This window comes from Procambarus clarkii, chromosome 39 (genome assembly GCF_040958095.1).
Source record: "Procambarus clarkii isolate CNS0578487 chromosome 39, FALCON_Pclarkii_2.0, whole genome shotgun sequence".
Lineage (NCBI taxonomy): Eukaryota > Metazoa > Arthropoda > Malacostraca > Decapoda > Cambaridae > Procambarus > Procambarus clarkii.
The window spans coordinates 17,604,758-17,630,100 of NC_091188.1; the positions used below are offsets into that span (position 1 = coordinate 17,604,758).

General features: G+C 41.0%; 2 protein-coding genes across 2 annotated transcripts in view; one reads left to right on the plus strand and one right to left on the minus strand.

The window, feature by feature from the left end:
- Positions 1-25,343, plus strand: part of LOC138372578 (uncharacterized) — a 323,726-nt gene that overhangs the window by 192,787 nt on the left and 105,596 nt on the right. The window lies entirely within an intron of this gene.
- LOC138372575 (fap1 adhesin-like) lies at positions 14,630-15,397 on the minus strand. The gene has a single exon (XM_069338056.1). It carries the CDS (start codon positions 15,395-15,397, stop codon positions 14,630-14,632), a length of 768 nt encoding a protein of 255 aa, XP_069194157.1.

Here is a 25,343-nt window from a genome sequence, read left to right on the forward strand (position 1 = left end):
AAAGCTTGGACAGGGGGAAGGGAAGAGAAGCTTTAACAGCGGGTCAAGAGGTAAAGCTTATTACATGAGTGGAAAGATGAATATATAAAAAAGAATGGATGGTAAAGGTCTGAGATGGAAGTAAAGGTGATGATTAGGAAGGTAATTTGTAAATAAAGCTAAGAGCTGAGAAGGTATGTGATGTTCAGTGGGATGTGGAGGTAAGTGTGAGAGCTGGGAAGCTGAGAGAGGGAAGGGGAGTGACGAGACAGAGAAGGGGGGAGTAGAATAAACAAACAAAAAACAACTGAGAAATACAACTTAGCGAGGGGGCCAGAGAAGTGCAGATTAGAGAGAGAGAGAGAGCGAGAGAGTGAGAGAGAGAGAGAGAGAGAGAGAGAGAGAGAGAGAGAGAGAGAGAGAGAGAGAGAGAGAGAGAGAGAGAGAGAGAGAGAGAGAGAGAGAGAGAGAGAGAGAGAGAGAGAGAGAGAGAGAGACGCATGAAGCCGAAATACGGAGAAAACTGAAGAGAAACTTTCACTGAAGGACATGAATATGCGAATCTTACAGAGGGATGAAGATCTCCTCTCGCAAAACATTTTGGTCCCGAGAAAAGACCATTAACAAAAAGGGAGCTCAAGACCAAGTAGTCAGGAAAGGTTTAGGATGTCCCCAAAGTCGTCGTGGCTCCGACTAACCTCGTTTGGCGTTCCTCATCAGGATTCACCAGTCCCTCAGCCCCTTAACGTCCTTTACATCATTTCCCTGCTCAGGGTGGCCCTCCCAGGCGTCTTGGTGCCGACTGGACCATTGGTGGACCCCCCTTGGTGCCAGCTGGACCATTGTTGGACCCCTTGGTGCCAGCTTGACCATTCTTGGACCCCTTGGTGCCAGCTGGACCATTGTTGAACCCCTTTGGTGCCAGCTTGACCATTGTTGGACCCCTTGGGGCCAGCTGGACAATTGTTGGACCCCCCTTGGTGCCAGCTGGACAATTGTTGGACCCCCTTGGTGCCAGTTGGACAATTGTTGGACCCCCTTGGTGCCAGCTGGACCATTAGTGGTCCCCTTTGGTTCCAGCTGGACCATTGGTGGACCCCTTGGTGCCAGTTGGACCATTGGTGGACCCCTTGGTGCCAGCTGGACCATTGTTGGACCCCCTTGGTGTCAGCATGACCATTGTTGGACACCCTTGGTGCCAGCTGGACCATTGCTGGACCCTTTGGTGCCGGCTGGACCATTGCTGGACTCTTTGGTGCCGGCTGGACCCCGGGTGGCGCAACAGCAAGGGTGTGGGACATAAGGCACGTTGAATTGCAAAGTCATTCAAGGCCCCCTATTATCGGATTAGATGAGAGGGTCGATTATTGATAACCTGTGGTTTGTGTAACTTGTTTGGTCACTTCCCTTCTCTCTCTCTCTCTCTCTCTCTCTCTCTCTCTCTCTCTCTCTCTCTCTCTCTCTCTCTCTCTCTCTCTCTCTCTCTCTCTCTCTCTCTCTCTCTGTCTCTCTCTCTATCCCTCTCTCTCCCTATCTCATTCTTTCTCCCTATCTCCCTATCTCTCTCTCTCTCTCTCCCTCCCCCTCTCTGTATCTCTATATGGTTTTTATGTCCTCTCTCGTTACAGGGTTTAGAGGCGTTGTGTGTGATTGCTTTTGGCACCTGAGACCTGGCTCCTGCCCAATAGCTATTACCTAGAAAATATGGGTGAAGCTAGCCCAAAGCCTCCTACCTTTTCACTTTCTTTATTTCTAGTGTTTTCTTATCTTTGGACGAAAGCAAATTTTAACGCAGCAATTTTAAGTCTGATGCTTGTCTCACGACACGGTTTGCTGAGGCACTATTGAAACTACAAACTGGAAGGTAAAAATATATTTGTCATGCTGAACGAAGACAGGTGACGTTTCATGCTGTAAATATTATTGGGTGATTGATTCTCATTGTTTTGGTGGGACAGGCAGCAAATCACACCACACTGACAGGCAGTGCGGTGTAGGCTTGAAGTTATTTCATGGATTTTTTCAGGTAGTAGGACATAACTAAGCATGAGTAGGCAGTTAGTAATTCGATAGGGGTTTTGATATTGTAGTGTTTCAGCTATGTGTAATTTCCTGTTATCGTTGTATCTGACTAATGTCTCGGTGATGATGGTTAGAATATCGCTGGTGATGGTTCGGTTAAGAGGAGAGAACTGAGATTTGTTATTTATGCATTGTAAAGCACCATCATGCCCAGGAGAATAATTACCTGAGAAGAATAAATGCCAATTCGACGTAAGTTCGATGATAGTAAATCATTTACCTTGAGAGCCTTCAAAAAGAGGTTTATTTTTAGACACAGAAAAGTGCTTACCAGTGAAACTCCATCGAGTGAGCGCATTTGGGTATAACATTATCTCACCCAATCAGTCACTCAGTAACGAAATGTCATCCCTTCATGCAAAAGTCTGAATTATCACACACCACTCTTAAACTTGTTCTGTCCCAAGGTAATTGTATGAACCCGCGATGATAATCTAAATAATCCTGAAAAGAGTATGATTGTTCTAGGAACGATGCTTTCTACCCGCTATAAAAGGTACCTGACCACACTCAGTTAAAACTATTATTTTTCTAGTTTGAATCTTCTTTCGGCAGTTCTGCGATAAGTGAATATGAAGAACTCCAGAAGAAACTTTGAATAAGTGCGCTCGTCCATTTCCTTGATGGCCTCAAATACTTTGAAGAAGAGTGACCGGCATTTGCATCCCTTTGATTGTTGCCTCCGGAGGCGGCTAGTTTATTGTGCACACCCATACTCATCCTGTGAGCGGTAGCGCAAAAAGCATTACAGAAGGCACAAAAGGTCTTTATCAGACTTCATCTTAGATTATTACATTAACAATTTCATCTATCCTTCAAACCTTATAGTTAAAATGTCAGCTAGTTACAGAGAAAGTGCTATTTCAAAAGCTATATATTTACAGTAAGTCATTATATATTAATGGTAGGTCTTATCGCTAATACATAATAGTTTGCTTCCTATTGCGTCACATCCTGTGACTCCGTTTAGGTTTTAATAGGATTTGTTTGACACATCAGGTTGCGAGAACTTTATATCGTCGACCAACAGAGATGGACATCACTTCAGCGGAGGTCGAGAACGTACAGACCCGTCATATAAAAGGGTTGTACATGACTTGGGCTGGACGGTAGAGCGACGTTCTCACTTCATGCAGGTCGGCGTTCAATCCATGACTGTCCAAGTGGTTTTGCACCACTTCTTCCTCCTGTCCCATCAAAAATCATTATCTTGATCCCGTCCCAGTGCTATATAATCATAATGGCTTGGCGCTCTCTCATGATATTTCCTTACCCTTCACCTGACGGTTGTGGATACTTGGTGAGGTCATCATTTTAAATTGGATTACCCTAATTCTTCCCTGAGTTATTCCCGTTGTCGTAGAAGCCTTCCGACTTGTCTACCCATCTTCAACGAACACAAGTGTGTCTCAAGCTCTGATAGGATTTGTAGACATGAACAGTCCCTTAGTGTCATCGAGAATAGAATGTAGTGAATGATTACAGAAAACGACCATGATTCCTTCCATCTCTATGTACAGAACAAAGGAGACCCTATCTATTCTTGAAGGGTGATCATAAGCAGCTCTCAAATAGGTAGCTGGAACATAGGGTGTAGAAATATATATATTCTTCCATTTCGGATGTCATCACTGCCTCCCTGGCGAAAGCATATCTGATTGGGATGGAAAGGACATACCCAAGGCTGCTAGGACTATATGACAAGGCTGCTAGGACAAGGACATACATACTGCTAATTCCAAACAGTGAAAAACTGCAGTAAAAGTTCGACTAAAATCTACATGTGGGAAACTTCTTTGTGAGTTGAAGGCTTTGTAGACGGTGTAGACTAATGAATAATGAGGTTTTACTTAAACTTGAAATATAGTGTTTGAAAAGTAAGAAACAGAGAGAGAGAGAGAGAGAGAGAGAGAGAGAGAGAGAGAGAGAGAGAGAGAGAGAGAGAGAGAGAGAGAGAGAGAGAGAGAGAGTGTATGTGAGAAAGAAAGAAAGACAGAAAGACAGCCAGAAATATAACAATTCTTCTCGTGAAAACACGAAACCTGACCCTTTTCTCAGCACATAATATCTAATAGAAGAGCTTAGTTGAAGTCAAAATTAGATTTTTTGTTCACGACACAAGAGTTTTGAGTAAAAATTATTTTTGGGAACACTGCATTATGTAATGTATTACACTCTTTGAAAAACAACAACAATGCAATGAAATATTTTTTAATCAACGCATATAAGTCTACACAATTACGAGCCAGGAAATGAAAATATATTTTCTCCAAGTCATTACTTGATATTCTCACACCTCTACCATCTTCCATAAAGTTTTAATGTTAAGATAAAATGTCATGAGAGAGTTCATACAGTTCAGGATGTTTATCCCAGCATCCCCAACGACACAGTGCTGCAGGGTCTGGCATAGATGCAACCATTGCAAAATTCATTTAGGCAAATTTTTTGCTATGAATCTGTAAACGTTCTGGATCAGAACCACACATGCATAAAAACTAAAGAACAAACACACACGCATACTGACAGATATAGGAGAAAAAGTAAGAAAATTTATACAGACATCAGCGAGGCACTACACATCAAAAAGTCAACACCAGCAATCAACAACCAATTAATGCACATCTATATTCTACCAACTTCAAGACTCCGAACCAATATAGAAGCATCAAGAGGAAGTATGGGCCAATAGGCCCTCTGCACTTACTTCTATTCTTATGTTCTCATATCCAACTAATACCAATAGTTTCGTGTTTTGTCTTGTGTTTGTCTCACGTTTGTTCACCTCATCCAAAACTGTTGTACCATATCACCTCACCCAAATGTGAGTATACGTATGGACAAATTTGCGTGTTTACAAGTTCCAGTTGTGGGTGTGAACAAAGGTCTTTGAAAATGTAATAAGTTATTACGAAACGCGTTCAGGCGTCGTGTTAGACTAGAAATGAGGATGAATTTTGGAGAATTGACTTTTCAATTACCATCGACAGTGAAAAGAAACATAAGAAATATTGTGAAATTTCGTATTTATATATATATATATATATATATATATATATATATATATATATATATATATATATATATATATATATATAAATAAATATATGTTATATAAGTGTGTGTTTTCTGTAAACTGTAGCATTGCAATAAAATCAAATAAAAAAAATAATAGGGGTGGTAGGAGAGGAAAAGATTAAAGTATTCAGTGAGAATCCACAAGGTCTTCTCTGAACACTATTTATTTTCTTCTTCGAGGATGTGGGCCCCTTTAATTAAACCAGTGGTGGTACCCCTAAATATATATATATATATATATATATATATATATATATATATATATATATATATATATATATATATATATATATATATATATATATATATATATATATATATTGTGACGGTAAAGCGTTGGTGTTCGGCTGTTTCAAAAGCTAGGGGCAGGGCCTCGTCACTTAACAAAAAAAAAAGAGAAGTTTGTCCTTTCGTCTGTGGTAAGGTAATGGGAAGACACACATAACACAAGGTATATAAACAATGAAATTTTAATTACTCTAGAAAACCAGACATGAATAAAGACAATCTCATAAAATTCAACACAGGTCAACAAGCAAAACAACATGAATAATTACTGACAATGAAAAGTTACTCTAAGACAAGAATGCAATTTAAATAAATCAAATAAGTGAGGTGCTGGAATACTGGCTTCAAGCTGCCACCTCCCTTAGTACACGAAAGCCAAGGCTTAGTCTACTAGCGAGAGATGTCAACTTCAAGGAGCACAGAGATATTCTGAGGAGTACGGCGTGCTGCTGCCCTAGACGTCGACTCTTGGTGGTGGCGTGAGTGCAGATGCGGCGAGACACCAGCCAATCAGCAACAGGCAGGCGGAGTATGAGCAGTTTGCAGGTTACGGCGGGCTGTAGCCGGTGTGTTGGGGTGTGCATGGTACGATTTGCTTCCTGGGCAAAACGTTTGGCGATACTGGTTGACGTATCTTCTATATAGTATCTTGTACTTGAACGACGTAAATGTGAAGGGAAGAGCAGGCTCAATCTTTCTTGAAGGAGATTATCGTCACAACTCTCCCCCGAAGCCTGCGGTTCCGGAAGAAGTTACGTCTTCATGTGGTGGAGTGATAGTTGGAGTTGCTTCTACTTCATAGACTCTGGAGAGGGCGTCGGCTATGATGTTGTCAGAACGCTTGATATAGCGGATCTCCAGGTTGAAATCTTGCAGATATAAAGCCCATCGTAGAAGACGTTGGTTATTGAATTGGGCTTGATGTAAGAAGCGGAGAGGATCGTGGTCTGAGAAGATGGTGGTAGACCTGGCACCTTGTAGGTATGGAGCAAAGTGCTGGAGATTCAGGACGATGGAGAATAGCTCCTTCTCGATAGTGCTGTAGTTCCTCTGGTGGGGTTTCAACTTGTAGCTGTAGTAGCTGACAGGTAGAACCTCCTCGCCTCGTTGCTGCATCAGGACACCACCGATGCCGGTACCACTGGCGTCGACATGAAGGATGAAAGGCTTGGTGATATCTGGCGAGGCGAGAATAGGATTAGAACAGAGGAGGAATTTGAGTTGTTCGAAAGCAACGGTTTGCTGCATGGTCCAATTATACCGTTGCTTGGGACTGGTTAAAGTAATTAATGGTGTTGCTACCGTACTAAAATTTCTCACAAACCTACAGTAGTAGGAGGCAAGACCAAGGAAGCACAGGAGCTGCTTAATGGTGGTAGGCTGTGGATAATGCTGGATGGCTTGGGTGTGTGTGTCTAACGGAGCTAGGATGCCACTCCCAATTACATGACTCAGATAACGCACTTTACCTTTGGCAAAGGTGGACTTGCCCAGGTTGATGGTGAGGCCGGCTGTCAAGAGCTTGGCGAACAGTCGTTGCAGCTGGAGCAGATGTTCGCTCCAGGTGTTGGATGCTACGACGATATCATCCAAATAGGCGTAGGTGTTATCCAAGCCCTGGATGACGCGGTTGACAGCTCTCTGAAAGGTGGCCGGGGCATTACATAGTCCGAAAGGAAGGCGTTCATATCTGAAAAGTCCAAAGGGAGTGATAAAGGCAGATATTTCTTTGGCTCGCTCTGTTAGACACACTTGGTAATATCCCTTAAGCAAGTCCACTTGGGACAAGTACTGGGCATTACCAATGGCGTCAAGAATGTCATCTATCCTTGGCAAGGGGTATGCATCCGTGACAGTCACATTATTTAATTTACGGTAATCCGTACAAAGTCTCACCTTACCTTGGGGTTTTGGCACCAAGATACAGGGTGAGGCCCAGGGGGACTCACAAGGTGTAGCCAGTCCATGATCCAAGAGGTACTGCACCTCAGCACGCATGACTTCCTTCTTGCTAGGGCTGATACGGTAGAAGGGTTGACGAATCGGCCGGGTGTCAGGGAGCAGTTGGATGTCGTGCTGGGTAACATTGCACTCTTGTGGATCATCTCGGAACAATCTTGATGTTCTTTGAAGATCTTGATGAGAGGTGCACTATGATGATTGTCCTGAAAATAATTGTGAAGATCAGTTAGGATTTCCGAATTGGAAAGCGCTGACTCCTTGTCAGTGCTTTCGGGAGGAGAAGCAGGGAAGGTCTCACTGTGGATGTATGGCTCTTTAAAGGAAGAATAGGTTATCATGACAGTGGGAGGAGTACCGTTATATAGCTTCAGGAGGTTGACGTGGCACAACTGGGTCTTCCGCCGCCTATCTGGAGTCTCTAGAACGTAGTTGTGGTTGTTTCTGCACTCCTTGATGAGGTAGGGTCCTGAAAACCTGTTTTGCATAGGAGAACCTGGGATAGGGAAATAAGCAAGCACGAAGTCTCCCGGTTTAAATTTCCTTACTTTGCTGGTCTGGTCGTAATGAGTCTTCATCCTCTCCTGTGCTTTCAATAGATTATCTTGGGCAAAACTGTGGACCCTCTCTAGAATGTGTTGTAGGTTTTGAAGAAACTGGGGCACATTCTGATGCTCACTGAAGGTGGCATCACGTAGAGAGTCTTTGAAAGCTTTGAGAGGAGTATGGCACTTACGTCCGTAGAGCATCTCATAAGGAGATACTCCTAGGGACTCATTGGGAAGACTTCTAAAGATACACATTATTAGGTCAATTTGCTTATCCCAATCCTTAGAGGTTTCATTACAAAACTTCTTCATTAGTGCTGTAATAGTCTGATGACTACGCTCAAGAGAACCCTGTGAAGCAGGATGATAGGGGCTGGACAATACCTGTTTGATGTTGAACTCTTCCAGTGTCCTCTTGAAGAGATCACTGGTGAAGTTGGTGCCACAGTCGCTCTGAACTTCCCGTGGAAATCCATACTGGGTGAAGATCTTTAATAAGTGTTTCACAACCGTAGCAGCCGTAATGTTCTTTACTGGAACTGCTATGGGGAATCTGGTGGTAGGACACAGGATGGTTAAGATATAGGCGTTACTTGAACTGGTCCGAGGTAAAGGACCAACACAGTCAATAATAAGTCTGTGGAAAGGTTCCGCAGGCACCTGTATGGGAGTCAGTGGTGCTCTGGGGATAGAGATGTTCGGTTTACCTGCCATCTGACATGTATGACACTGTTTGACGCTATTTACCATACCTGGCCAGTAGTAGTCTTGACGGATTCCATGGTAGGTCTTGTTAAATCCGTAGTGGGAGAGTGCTCCGTGGGCCAGGTGTAGAATAGTGGGCCGCAGGCTGGCAGGAATCACTAGTTGTTCGACGTTGGCCCAATCGTCCTCCTCCTTCAGTTTACTGGGTCTATATCTGCGGTAGAGCAACTCGTTCTCTAGAAAGAACCCAGGAATACTGTCAGGTTGAGTCTCAGCCTGGAAAAATAATGGTGTCAAGGTAAGATCTTCCCTCTGTAACTTACGGAACTCCAACTTGGTCAGATTCGGGGGTAGTTTCTGAGGGTCTTGAGGGACAGCGGTAGCAGTAGAGTCAGCTGGCTGTGGTCGTGCAGCTTGTGCACGGGTGGTCACTAAAACCGGAGGAGAAACTTCATCACTCTCTTGAACCTTTGCTGGAACATACTCAAAGATGGGATTATCCATTACAGAGGTACACACCTGGGGTTTGTCCATGACGATCAGGTTGGTCGGTTGCAGGTCTTCTGCCAAGTCGTTTCCCAGGAGAAGTTGCACTCCAGGCATGGGAAAAGGCTTTTCCCTGACGGCGACTTGGACTTCACCGGTCACGAAGGGACAATCCAGGTGGACTCTGGCGAGAGGATAAGGAGTGGTAGCAGTGAGGTCAGTGATGAAGACAGTTTCTCCGGTGTAGGCGATATTGGGCACAGCTGATTTCAAAATAATTGATTGAAGAGCCGCTGTGTCCCTCAAGATCTTCAGTTTGAAACGTCCCTCCGGATTTGAACCGTTGGTAGAGACAGTTCCAGTATACAGGTGTTTACTGAAAAGAGAAAGATCATTAACACCAACATTCATCACAGGCTTACCGGACTTAGGAGGAGTCTGTTTGGGTTTAGGTGATTCAGTATTTCCTTTGTATTGAGACTTACTACATTTATCTATGGTATGTCCATAGAGTCTACAATACTTACAGTACAATTGCGAGCCAGCTTGATCGGTACTCACTTTCTCGTAACTGTACCAAGACTTCTTACTGGAAGATGGTTCGGGTGTCAGCCGGTGGATGAGGCTGTAAGTGTCAGCCGACTTAGCACACTTTAGGTAGTCGGTCTCTTCTTTATCTGCTAAATATAGACGGACAGGAGGCGGCACACGCCTCAAGAATTCTTCAACTAGCATGAGGTTGACGAGTTCTGCAAAGGTAGAGACATGTGCTGCTTCCAGCCATTTCATAAAATATCTCCTTTTGGTACTAGCAAATTCGAGAAAGGTAGTGGTACTTGCCTTCAGGTGGTCACGGAATTTCCTTCGATAACTTTCGGTGGAGAGAAGGTAGGCGTCCAACACTGCTTGTTTCAGAGTCTGGTAGTCATTCTCAGACGCCAAAGTATTGAGGGTAACTGCAGCTCTACCTGTAAGATGTACTCTGAGAAGTGTGGCCCATTGGTCGACAGGCCAACTAAGTTGATTAGCAAGGGTTTCAAAGGTGGTAAAAAACACATCAACTTCTGTCTCTACGAATGGTGGCATTAACTTACTTGCATGTGATATATTGAAACTGACAGGAAGATTGGCGGTATCTTGCTGGCGTTGAGTGAGGTGTGTAGTTTCCAACGCGAATTCTCGTTGACGACATTCCATAGCCAGAGTTGCTTGTTGTTTGTTATGTTCGCGTTGCATCTCCAATTGGCGTTGTTTTGTTTCAAGCTGTATTCGCTCCCGCTCACGGAGTATTGCAATCTCACGTTCTTGTTCTTCTTTCCTCAAGGCAGCTTCTCGTTCCTTTTCTTCCTTTCGCATGGCAGCTGCTTCCCTTTGTTGCTCGAGGGCTTCTCTTTGTTGTTCGCGTTCGATCTTGGCAAGCTCTATTTTGAGTTTCCTCGTGGCCATATCAGTTTTATCTGCAATAAAGTAAGTTTCGTGAGTTTCAGAGTCTATCTTACCTTTCTCTAAGAGATGATCCAGTAACAGGTTATGTATTTCATTTTTGTTGGCTTGGTAGGGAAATTCTAGTTGATACTCATGTGCAAGAGTTTGTAATTCAGTCCTCTTGGCACGACTTAAAGTCCCTATTTCACCTGCTGGATCTGTACGGAAAGCTTGGAGACGAAACATGGTGAAATTAGCAAATAAATGCACAACGAATATACTGTTGTGATATGGTGAATGTCAGAAACAGGACAACGTGGCAACTGGTTCCTATCCTGTGGAATCGTTAACAATTAATGTTAATTTCAAGATGATAAATGATTAATAAATCAAGGTCGCAGGAAATCTTGTACCCGGTACTCATGTAAGAGGATAAGGGCAAGAAAATCCTACTAAACAAGCGAAACTGAGTTTCTAAAACAAATGAAACAGTTAATTGCCTCAAAAGTGAATTAGGTAGTCCAAGAATGTAGGCATACCATGCCGAGTCTCTATAGGACATAAGCAAGTTTTTCCCACTGAAATTAATATGATACTTACAGAATTAGCGGACTTTTGTGCTCTGAAAAAGAAGGCTAATTCCCTACCAATGTAAATATCATCATCTCTGACCGACGTGTAGGGGTGCGAGGTGTCAACTGGTGACGAGAACTGCAGCTGAGGTCCCAATTCAGCAACTAAAGTTCGTGCGAGAGGAACTATGGCCCTCTTTATCCTCCTACTGTCAGATTGCAGAAGATTAGGTGCACTTGACCCGGGGACAGACCACAGTACCAGGGTACCAATATGATGATCTGCCGAAAATATGAGAAATATCCTAAGGACATAAGGTGGTAAACACGAGTAATAACACGGAGGGAGAGATGACCAATTAAGAGAATGACTGAGGCCTACAGTCACCACGTAATCCAAAGTTATCTCACCTTCACCATATGCTACTCTCGGAATGCACAATACACACAGCACCATATGAAAATAAAATTGAATATTGAAAATCGTGAAAAGCTACTTTATCAAAGCCAAATACGCTTACCACAAATTTACAATTTGGTACCAGTACCTAAGTGAAGCTCCGTGGACAGGCCCCCACGTAATGTGACGGTAAAGCGTTGGTGTTCGGCTGTTTCAAAAGCTAGGGGCAGGGCCTCGTCACATAACAAAAAAAAAGAGAAGTTTGTCCTTTCGTCTGTGGTAAGGTAATGGGAAGACACACAAAACACAAAGTATATAAACAATGAAATTTTAATTACTCTAGAAAACAAGACATGAATAAAGACAATCTCATAAAATTCAACACTGGTCAACAAACAAAACAACATGAATAATTACTGGCAATGAAAAGTTACTCTAAGACAAGAATGCAAATTAAATAAATCAAATAAGTGAGGTGCTGGAATACTGGCTTCAAGCTGCCACCTCCCTTAGTACACGAAAGCCAAGGCTTAGTCTACTAGCGAGAGATGTCAACTCCAAGGAGCACAGAGATATTCTGAGGAGTACGGCGTGCTGCTGCCCAGACATCGACTCTTGGTGGTGGCGTGAATGCAGGTGCGGCGAGACACCAGCTAATCAGCAACAGGCAGGCGGAGTATGAGCAGTTTGCTGGTTACGACGGGCTGTAGCCGGTGTGTCGGGGTGTGCATGATACGATTTGCTTCCTGAGCAAAACTGGTGGACTTATCTTCTATATAGTATCTTGTACTTGAACGACGTAAATGTGAAGGGAAGAGCAGGCTCAATCTCTCTTGAAGGAGATTATCGTCACAATATATATATATATATATATATATATATATATATATATATATATATATATATATATATATATATATATATGTTTCATTGAATATGACTGCATATTCTGTATTTATTATTTTCTGGTTTAGGGCTTCTATCCCTCTAACTATTTTCTTAGCATCATGGTTTAGTTGAAATAGGAGTTCTGCAAAACTCATTTTCGTACTTTTAAGGTGAAGAAAAGAAGTGATTTACTATAGAGTGAATTACACTTATTTATACAATTTGCACAAAGTTTCGAACCTCCATGGTTCATTCTCAAGTGAACAGATCTTACAATGCTGGTTGATTTTATACCCGCACTGGGTCAGGTGTTAATACAATAAAGGTGAAAACATGGGGGGATACATAAGGGATAAATGTGGGGTGAAACAGAAGTAACTGCAGAAGGCTTATTGGCCCATATGAGGCAGCTCCTTTCTAAACACAAAGATTAATCCAGTGTAATTGGCCTGTTATGTTGGACATTGTCTTCTGTGTTGGCATCGTTATGTTCTGGTCTTGTCCTTACTCTCATGGTGGGTAGAGTAAATAGTTCCGTGATTTGGGTGTTCATGGTAGGTTGTTCTATTCTTATGTGAATTGCTTCAAGAATTTGTAATCTTCTTGTATCTTGGGTTTTGTCTATTATGCAGGTATTCTTGTTCAACATTTCTCTTGTTAGAGTGATGTCATGGGCTTGTCTCATGTGATTCCTAGGGGCACCGGATTGAAGATGGCAGGTCAAACGCCTCGTCAGCTTGGTCGACGTCATACCTATGTACTTAGATTGAAGGTTACATCCTTCGTGGAGGCAAGTGTACATGTATACAACGCTTGACTGCTGTAGAGGGTTCTCCGTCGGCTTCGGGCTGTTTTTGATAAGGAGTTCGGAAGTCTTCTTGGTTTTGTAGAATATTATCAGGTTTATGTTTTGGTTAGGAGTAGTGCTTTTTACTCCTTTACGGATTATTTCTTTCATTATTCTTTCCTCTTTTATATGTTCACTGTGCATGGTTGATTTGTAATAGAATTTTATTGGAGGTGTTGTGGTTTCTGTTCTAGGTTCTGGATTATACCAACGGTCAAAGTGTCTTCTTATAGCAGCGTTTATTTCCGCGTTGCTATATCCATTGTTCACCAATACCTGAGTTACTCTTTCAAACTCTCTACTCACGCTGCTCCATTCAGAGCAGTGGGTAAGCGCTCGACGAATATAAGCATTGAGAACACTGGCTTTGTATCTTTGGGGGCACTCACTTCTACCGTTCAGGCATAATCCTATGTTGGTGGGCTTGGTATATACGTTGGTGCTTAAAGAGGTTCCTGTTTTTTTATTAGTACATCCAGGAATGGCAGACTGTTATTTTCACTATTTTCATGTGTAAATCGGAGTACTGACTCTCTCTCTAGGTGTCTTTTTAGGTCAATTAGTTCATCTGAGTCTTTTACTATTACGAATATGTCATCTACATAACGGCAATATACAGTTGGTTTTTGTCTGCTACTGAAGACCCTGTCTTCGATGGTTCCCATATAAAAATTAGCAAATAAAACTCCTTAGGGGAAGCCCATTGCTACTCCGTCTATTTGTAAATACATGTCTCCTTGTGGACTGATGAAATGGGCTTCCTTTGTACATGCTTCGAGAAGACTCTTCAAGTGTGGCTCAGGTATGTGTAATTTGGGGGTGCTCTCGTCTCCGTATACTCTGTCCAGTATCATTCCTATGGTTGTGTCGACTGGGACGTTGGTAAATAGTGATTCAACGTCCAGGGAAGCAATGATTCCATCGGGCTGGGTAGATTTGATCAATTCTATGAAATCTGCTGATGACTGTAGAATAAACTTACTTGGAGTGTATGGAGTTAGGAGATCACTGAGTTTCTTTATATATATATATATATATATATATATATATATATATATATATATATATATATATATATATATATATATATATATATATATATATATATATATACACGGTGGGATCAGATGGAAATGAACCCAGAACTTCAGAGAACAAAATAAAGAGAATACTACAATTTGACCGAATTCGTATTTAAATTTTTCACTCTTTGTGTTAAATTTATTCTTTCGTTGGAACCGTTGGATTTCATATGCAATTACATTTCCCATCCAGAACACGCAATACAGATCGACAATCTCCATAATTTGAACACATCGCATCTTATTTTACAGATAATAATTGTCATTAATAAATGGATGTGAGACAGTAATTATATTCCTGCACACAGCGGTGGGCGGGGCCAACCCCTGACCTTCCTGGACCTTTGTTGCACCCTTCCTCCACACCCGTCTACACTGTGGGCCACTCGCTGGTCTACACTGTGAGCCACTCGCTGGTCTACACTGTGGGCCACTCGCTGGTCTACACTGTGGGCCACTCGCTGGTCTACACTGTGGGCCACTCGCTGGTCTACACTGTGGGCCACTCGCTGGTCTACACTGTGGGCCACTCGCTGGTCTACACTGTGGGCCACTCGCTGGTCTACACTGTGGGCCACTCGCTGGTCTACACTGTGGGCCACTCGCTGGTCTACACTGTGAGCCACTCGCTGGTCTACACTGTGGGCCACTCGCTGGTCTACACTGTGGGCCACTCGCTTGTCTACACTGTGGGTCACTGTCTGGTCTACACTGTGGGTCACTGTCTGGTCTACACTGTGGGTCACTGGCTGGTCTACACTGTGGGCCACTCGCTGGTCTACACTGTGGGTCACTGTCTGGTCTACACTGTGGGTCACTGTCTGGTCTACACTGTGGGTCACTGTCTGGTCTACACTGTGGGTCACTCGCTGGTCTACACTGTGGGCCACTCGCTTGTCTACACTGTAGGACACTCGCTGGTCTACACTGTGGGTCACTGTCTGGTCTACACTCTGGGTCACTGTCTGGTCTACACTGTGGGTCACTGGCTGGTCTACACTGTGGGCCACTCGCTGGTCTACACTGTGAGTCATTCGCTGGTCTATACTGTGGGCCATTTGCTGGTCTACACTGTGGGCCACTCGTTGGTGTACACTCTGGGTCACTCACTGGTCTACACTGTGGGCCACTCGCTGGTCTACACAGTGGGCCACTCGCTGGTCTACACTGTGGGCCACTCGCTGGTCTACACAGTGGGCCACTCATTGGTGTACACTGTGGGTCACTCACTGGTCTAAACTGTAGGTCACACCCTAGTCTACACTGTGGGCCACTCGCTGGTCTACACAGTGGGCCACTCGCTGGTCTACACTGTGGGCCACTCATTGGTGTACACTGTGGGTCACTCACTGGTCTAAACTGTAGGTCACACCCTAGTCTACACTGTGGGCCACTCGCTGGTCTACACAGTGGGCCACTCGCTGGTCTACACTGTGGGCCACTCACTGGTGTACACTGTGGGTCACTCACTGGTCTAAACTGTGGGTCACACCCTAGTCTACACTGTGGGCCACTCGCTGGTCTAAACTGTAGGCAACTCACTGGTCTACACTGTTGACCACACCCTAGTCTTCACTCTGTACCATACTATGATGTACACTGGGCCACACTGTGGTACACACGTTGGTCTACACACTGGATTACACACACTTGTCAACAGTCTGGGTCTAGATGCAGACGCTGTTCACATCTCCAAATTAATGTTCTTACCATTAAGAACATTATCGTTAATGTAGTTTGTTATTCGCTCAGATGTGACAACCGTTACGTTTCCGTAACAAGCTCGTTACAGCCAAACGCTCCCGGTTTCAGTTCCCGGGGTAAGTGTTAGTCTTCCCGCTTGTGTAAACTGCTGGTCCAACACTTGTCCATTCTCTGGTATCTAAATTATCGCATAAGTATACTATTAATCTTAAATTTTTCTTCCGATTCCTTTCATTTTAATTTTTCAACCAAACTAATATACAGTACACGTAAAGAAAAATATGACAATAATTATTTACATGAATTTCATAAAATTATATAATGTACACAAATAATATCCGTTATTCTAACTTATTAAAATATTAGAACAAGTAAGTAAAATATGAAGGGACAAATCCGTAGACTAATTTGCAACTAATATCCTCATCCCAAATGTGGAATAAAATTAAAAAGATTTCTCGTCCTAGCAGTCGTCAACTTGATCACCATTCACCTGTAGACTATGCCGACATGCTGCTTCAGCAATATGCAAGCACTGCTAGTATAAGCAGCCTGCCCCTAGATGTGCAAAACTATCTGGCTAGTACTAAAATAAATCGTAACTTCAATATTGAAATTGCCTGTAGTGAAATAGGGCCTGATGATAACTATGGCATAACCCCCTTTGAAATTAAAAATGCACTCAAGAAAGGTAAGGCTACCTCTCCTGGAGAGGATGGCATCACATACAACACCATGAGAGTACTTGCTGAGCTGCCAAATAGCCCTTTGCTAGAATTGTTTAATCAAAGTCTAAGGCAGGGTGTTTTACCTGACCGCTGGACACAGGGACTCATAATACCCATACCCAAGCCTAATTCACAAAAATTTAGACCCATTTCTCTAACGTCGTGCATGTGCAAAGTTCTTGAGAGAATTATTCTCGACAGACTAATGTTTCAAATCAAGCCCCACCTTGCCCCTAACCTGTATGGTTTCCTTCCTGGAAGAAGCACACAAACTTGCTTTGCTGAGTATTTTATCAGAGGGGGACCAAACTCTCAGGCGGCATTTATTGATCTCCAAACTGCTTTTGATACAGCAAACAAAGAAATAATCCTAGAACAGCTAGCCTCTTTTGGAGTTAAGGGAAGACTGTTGACATGGCTCAGGGGGTACCTGAGTAACAGAACCGCCTCAGTCCTTTTCAAGGGGGTCAAAAGTAAACTCTGTGCACCCTTTGAGTTGGGTACACCCCAGGGTGGAGTGCTAAGTCCCACACTGTTCAATGTTCTGATGCACAAATTAACAATTGATATTCCCACACTACCTGACGAAGCCGTCATTTGTTATGCCGATGATATATGCATTGTTGCAAATTCCCAAACTAGACTGCAAGCTCTACTTGATTCATTCGCTGCTAAAAGCATTGAATGTGGTCTTGTTATCTCTATAACTAAATCCAGAGTTCTCCATCCCAAAGAGAAAACTCATGTCCCTATAGCTTTCAAGGTCAACAGCCAGAACATTGAAACGTGTGGGCAGCACAAATACCTTGGAGTTGGTATAAACAGTGACATTGTAAATGATCTACACCGTAGGTTAAAAGAAAGACTAAAACCATTGAGAACACTTACTGGTAAGAATATTGGTATCAATATTAAATATGCTAGACTATTCTATATGATGTTTGTTAGATCTCTCGTTGATTATAATGCTCTGCACTTAATTAATTTCCCCTCCTCTGTGTTGGACAAACTTGAAGTAATACAGAACGAGGCCATGAGGATAATTCTTGGTGCCCCAAGATGCACAAGAATCATCAACATGAGGGAAGAACTGAAGTTTCCGACCATACTAGAGAGAATAATGCAAGTTAACACTACCTTCTGTCTTTAAGTCATGAGAGATCCTACATCTCCTGCATTGCTCAGAGACAAATTATTTAGTGCTGTTAACACCCTTTTGACTGGTGCCGACATACCAACTCACTCCTTTTATGATAATTGGCTGAGAAACAATGCTTACAATCTCATTAAACTTAACATTCCTTTTAAGTGCAATCTACCAGTCTCTGATATTCCTCTTTATCTGTACCCCACCATTCAAGTATCATACACACCTGTCACCAAGAAAGATAATGAGAATCTTGCTCTACTCAAAGCTGTCACTCTTGAAACAATTGCCTCCTCCATCGAGAGTCTAAGATCTCACGAGCACTGTGTCTACACCGACGGCTCAGTCCAGTCTTCTACTGGACGGACTGCAGCGGCATGTAGGTTTTATAGAAATAATATCTGCACAAAGTCTGTCAGTGTCAGGTTAAACAACTGGCTGACCTCCACACAAGCAGAACTAGCAGCATTACATTTAGCAACCAGCACATTAAAAAATATTGGAGGAGGAATAATATTCTGCGATTCAAAGTCTGCTCTTCAAGCAATCGAAAACTTCTCTTGGAAGATCGACAGCAAGAACCTAATACTCCCAATTATAAATGACCTAATTGATGCACAGAGTAAAGGGTCTCGAATCTCCTTTGTATGGATACCCTCACACATAAATATAACCCATCATAATGAGACAGACATTGCAGCCAAACTAGCGTGTAACAAGTTTGAAGTTGAATTAGATCTAGGTATCCCCATCTCTGCTGTCAAAACTGTATTGGTCCAAACATTCAGATCTGATAGGAAAGAACTTACTGACTCCCAACGACCTGAAAGTACTAGTATAAAAAGCTATGATTTGTTCAGATCTGAAACCTACATCTATGGACAGCACAAAACGTCCACTAGACTGTGCGACACAGTGGTTGCAAGGATCAGGTTGGGTTACCGTTACCTGTGGCAGGTGGCTGCAGGTGACGGGTCTCCCAATCCTGAGCACTCCAGTTGCAAACTCTGTGAGCAGGAACTACGGCATGATCTCCCGCACTACATCACTGAATGCCCAGTTATTAGACCTTTCAGACCAGTTGGCATGAGGTACCTGGAGCTTTGCAATTACTTTATTCACTCTCGTATTCTTGAAGATATCCTCACAGTATACCCAAAATTTGCCAGTGCAGGCTATTAAACACATGGCCCTGTATGACTAACCATCCTGCGAGATGGGGACTTGTATTACCACTGCTACCTTATTCAATCTTGTGTTGTTGATATCCTCAAAATGCATCCGGAGTCTGCCAGTGCAGACCGCCTATCACATGTCTCTGTATGACTAACCATCCTGTGTGATGGGGATTTTATAGCATCACCTAGTTAGCTTTTTTTTTGACACACTGTACTCCACTTCATATAGTCTAGGGTAGCTGCACTAATGCAGATGTACCTCATAACTTAATAAAAAAAAAAAAAAAAAAAAGTCACTTATAAGCATAGTTTGCATCTTGTGAACCTTGTAACACTAAAAGTTCATTAACTTCGTCAAGTTCATGAACATCGTCAAGTTCATGAACATCGTCAAGTTCATGAACTTCGTCAAGTTCATTAACTTCGTCAAGTTCATGAACAATATTACCCACGAGAAAATCATTCTTAAATGTCTCACGTGTAATGTGAGAAGTGTGCGCAGGATGCTGTATGATCTATTGATGTACGCTGGTGCCAACCACATTGATGTAAGGTGCCTGCAGGAACCATACATTACAAGCACAACAAACAAAACACCACCCAAACGACCATGTTACGAAGCATTATCAAATATTGATTCATATGATGTCGGTATCGTGACGTATGTTAAAAGTAACTTAGTTGGTAAACATGTTAAAAAACTTCAAAAGTGATGACTCATATTACCAGCAGATTCAGATTGCTACATCGACCCGCTTTATTAACTCCATTAATATATATGTAAGGTGTGCTAAAATGGTTAAATTTTCTCTTGCAAAAATCACCAGCGGCTCCCAATTAATTGTCATGGTTGATTTTAATACTAGAAACACTAGCTTGGGTGACACCAAAACAAATAGAAATAGTAAGATTTCTTTTAATACTTGTGGGACAATAACATGTTAGTATTTACTTTTAACCCATCTAACGTCAAACACCTCAGGGCGGCAGATTTGATCATGTCATATTAGTCACGGTCTCATCAATAATGCTATCAACAGATCAATTGTACACGAATTATTTAATGATCATTTTCCATCTTCAGTTCACACACCAAAAATTATATAAAACCCCAAAGTTATGAAAGACAAATAATCAATATCCCTGAAAATTTACACATGCACTTCAAAAACAGCATTTCTGAATGGTATAACTCCTGATGTTTTACTAACATTAATGCATAATATAGTCACTAAATTAACCGCTTCATAAGGCAATACTGTAAAATACGACAGGCCCCAAACAGCAAACAAGAGGACAGAGATGGTTCACTGACTCACGTTTTTAACCCCTGCATGACGTAGTTCTCATCTTAGCTGAGCAGTATAAAAGAAATAGAACAGCTGATACCCTCAACATGTTTCTTAAGGCAAGCCAAGAATTTAGAGAGCTAAAAGAACAGATGTATAACCAATATTGGGAACAGTTTTTGCAAGGCATCAATCATGCAAAATCCACATCCCAAATGTGGAATAAAATTAAAAATATTTCTCATGCTAGCAGTCCTCAACTTGTTCACCATTCACTGGCAGACTATGCCGACATGCTGCTTCAACAATATGCAAGCACTGCCAGTATAAGCAGTCTGCCTCTGGATGTGCAACACCATCTCTCTAATATCAAAATAAATCGTAACTTCAGCAATTAAATTGGCTGTAGTGAAATAGGTACTGATGTTAACTATGACATAACACATTTTGAAATAAAATAATGCAATCAAGAAAGGTAAGGCTACCTCTCCTGTATAGGATGGTTTAACATACAATAACGACCGCTCAAAAAGGTCGTGATGGTCGAGTGGTGAAGGTGTCCTGTACACCAGTTGCAGAGTGCTCCTGGTAGTATGGGTTCGAGTTACTTCTGGGGTGTGAGTTTTCGGTTTGTTATATATATATATATATATATATATATATATATATATATATATATATATATATATATATATATATATATATATATATATATGTATATATATATATTAGTATATTTTGGTAGCAGTCTTTCCTGTAGACATATTTTATTAAATATGACCGAAAAAGTAAGATTAATAATTCTAACACGAATTTTCTCAATCTTTCGTACATTATGCTTCACTGTTGGAGGTAAATCAAAAATCACTTCTCCAAAATTCATTTTTATTTCTAGTCTGACGCGACACGGGCGCGTTTCGTAAAACTTATTACATTTTCAAAGACTTCACAAATACACAACTGATTAGAACTTGCGTTTCCCTGATTTTATATCTACATTTGAGTGAGGTGGGAAGGGTGATGTGGCATTACATTTGAGTAAGGTGGGAAGGATGATGTGGCATTAGAGGATATTAATAGGGTATTAAAAGTATCAACACAAGACAGAACACGAAACAATGGATATTGAATAGAAGTGTTTGTAGAAAGCCTATTGGTCCATATTTCTTGATGCTTCTATATTGGAGCGGAGTCTCACAGACTCACAACTCAAGACTCACAACTATATTCTACCCACCTCAAGACTCACAACTATATTCTACCCACCTCAAGACTCACAACTATATTCTACCCACCTCAAGACTCACAACTATATTCTACCCACCTCAAGACTCACAACTATATTCTACCCACCTCAAGACTCACAACTATATTCTACCCACCTCAAGACTCACAACTATATTCTACCCACCTCAAGACTCACAACTATATTCTACCCACCTCAAGACTCACAACTATATTCTACCCACCTCAAGACTCACAACTATATTCTACCCACCTCAAGACTCACAACTATATTCTACCCACCTCAAGACTCACAACTATATTCTACCCACCTCAAGACTCACAACTATATTCTACCCACCTCAAGACTCACAACTATATTCTACCCACCTCAAGACTCACAACTATATTCTACCCACCTCAAGACTCCGCTCCAATATAGAAGCATCAAGAAATATGGACCAATAGGCTTTCTACAAACACTTCTATTCAATATCCATTGTTTCGTGTTCTGTCTTGTGTTGATACTTTTAATACCCTATTAATATCCTCTAATGCCACATCATCCTTCCCACCTTACTCAAATGTAATGCCACATCACCCTTCCCACCTCACTCAAATGTAGATATAAAATCAGGGAAACGCAAGTTCTAATCAGTTGTGTATTTGTGAAGTCTTTGAAAATGTAATAAGTTTTACGAAACGCGCCCGTGTCGCGTCAGACTAGAAATAAAAATGAATTTTGGAGAAGTGATTTTTGATTTACCTCCAACAGTGAAGCATAATGTACGAAAGATTGAGAAAATTCGTGTTAGAATTATTAATCTTACTTTTTCGGTCATATTTAATAAAATATATATATATATATATATATATATATATATATATATATATATATATATATATATATATATATATATATATATATGTATAAACAATCTTTGGACAACACCCACCAGTGGGACTCGAACCCAGAAAGCACAACTACCTTCCAGTAGCTGGCATAACTAGTATGCTTTAACCCACTACGCCATCAGACCTTACAAAAGAAGTAGATAGTTCGAGATATATATATCTCAAACATCTCTACCTCCCGAAGGCACCAGATGAGTGAGGGGTCAGTCTGCAATTTTCGTCAAGCCACTGTCAATGTGAGAGAACTCGTGTCCAGCTTATAAGCCTATACTTGCATAAACCACAAGTGAAGATAAACAATCTTTGGACAACACCCACCAGTGGGACTCGAACCCAGAAAGCACAACTACCTTCCAGTAGCTGGCATAACTAGTATGCTTTAACCCACTACGCCATCAGACCTTACAAAAGAAGTAGATAGTTCGAGATATATATATCTCAAACATCTCTACCTCCCGAAGGCACCAGATGAGTGAGGGGTCAGTCTGCAATTTTCGTCAAGCCACTGTCAATGTGAGAGAACTCGTGTCCAGCTTATAAGCCTATACTTGCATAAACCACAAGTATCTACTTCTTTTGTAAGGTCTGATGGCGTAGTGGGTTAAAGCATACTAGTTATGCCAGCTACTGGAAGGTAGTTGTGCTTTCTGGGTTCGAGTCCCACTGGTGGGTGTTGTCCAAAGATTGTTTATCTTCACTTGTGGTTTATGCAAGTATAGGCTTATAAGCTGGACACGAGTTCTCTCACATTGACAGTGGCTTGACGAAAATTGCAGACTGACCCCTCACTCATCTGGTGCCTTCGGGAGGTAGAGATGTTTGAGATATATATATCTCGAACTATCTACTTCTTTTGTAAGGTCTGATGGCGTAGTGGGTTAAAGCATACTAGTTATGCCAGCTACTGGAAGGTAGTTGTGCTTTCTGGGTTCGAGTCCCACTGGTGGGTGTTGTCCAAAGATTGTTTATCTTCACTTGTGGTTTATGCAAGTATAGGCTTATATATATGTATATATATATATATATATATATATATATATATATATATATATATATATATATATATATATATATATATATATATATAAATATATATAAATATATATATATATATATATATATATATATATATAAATATATATATAAATATATATATATATATATATATATATATAATATATATATATATATAATATATATATATATATATATATATATATATATATATATATATATATATATATATATATATATATATATGTGTCGTACCTAGTAGCCAGAACGCACTTCTCAGCCTACTATGCAAGGCCCGATTTGCCTAATAAGCCAATTTTCATGAATTATTTATTTTTCGACTACCTAACTTACCTAACCTAACCTAACTTTTTCGGCTACCTAACCTAACCTATCCTATAAAGATAGGTTAGGTTAGGTTAGGTAGGGCTGGTTAGGTTCGCTCAAATATCATTGGTTAATTTTAACCTAAAATAAAAAAGAATTGACCTCATACATAATGAAATGGGTAGCTTTATCATTGAAAAAAAATTGAGAAAATATATTAATTCAGGAAAACTTGGCTTATTAGGCAAATCAGGCCTTGCATAGTAGGCTGAGAAGTGCGTTCTGGCTACTAGGTACGACATATATACATATATATATATATATATATATATATATATATATATATATATATATATATATATATATATATATATATATATATATATATATATGCGGAAAATCCACAGAGAAATATGAAATGAAATGAAATGAAATGAAATATATTATATATATATATATATATATATATATATATATATTATATATATATATATATATATATATATATATATATTATATATATATATATATATATATATATATATATATATATATTATATATGTATATGTATATACATATATAATTAATATATATATATATATATATATATATATATATATATATATATATATATATATATATATATATGTATATGTATATACATATATAATTAATATATATATATATATATATATATATATTTATATATATATATATATATATATATATATATATATATATATATATATATATATACAATAGGAAAATTGAACAGAATGCATTTTGTGCATTTTATTAGATGCGGTGGAGGTGAACTGCTTGACCACAAATCCATGGTACAAGGGAGCAACGTGTGAAACCCCTGGATTGCGCTCCGGTTAGGAAAGGACGGAAACTATCAGGGGAAAGCGCCAGACCATTACGCCTATATAGCACAGGGAAGGGAACTGGATAAGGAGTAGGGATGGGATGGGTGAAAGGAATGTTGCCCAACCATATGGATGATCGGAGATTGAACGCCGACCTGCATGAAGTGAGGTCGTCGCTTTACCGTCCAGCCCAAGTGATTCCGCGCTTCAGGATTCTTAGTGGATTCAGCTGACTCCAAGGTGGCATTGCTTTTTGACCGTGTCGCGGAGCAGTGGTCTAGGGCGCAAGCTTGGGAGTACGAAGTTTGCGGGTTCGAATCCCCCTCATGGCTCCTACTGATTTTATCATATCTATATAGATATTTGTATATATTTGAACTGATGTGTTTCGTAAGCTTACGTTTTCAAAGTGTGTGACAGAAGCAGCGTCATCAGCAACATTCCTGGTCGCTCCAGCGTGCCGATACAGCATATTCAACCTGGGCGAACAGGATCAGAGTTGGGATGGATGGGAAAAAATAAAAGCATAGCGATAAAGGAAAGTGGAGAGATTGGATCAGCGGTGGAGGGGGAGGCAGCCGAGGCTTGCTCTATCGGAAAATGGAATT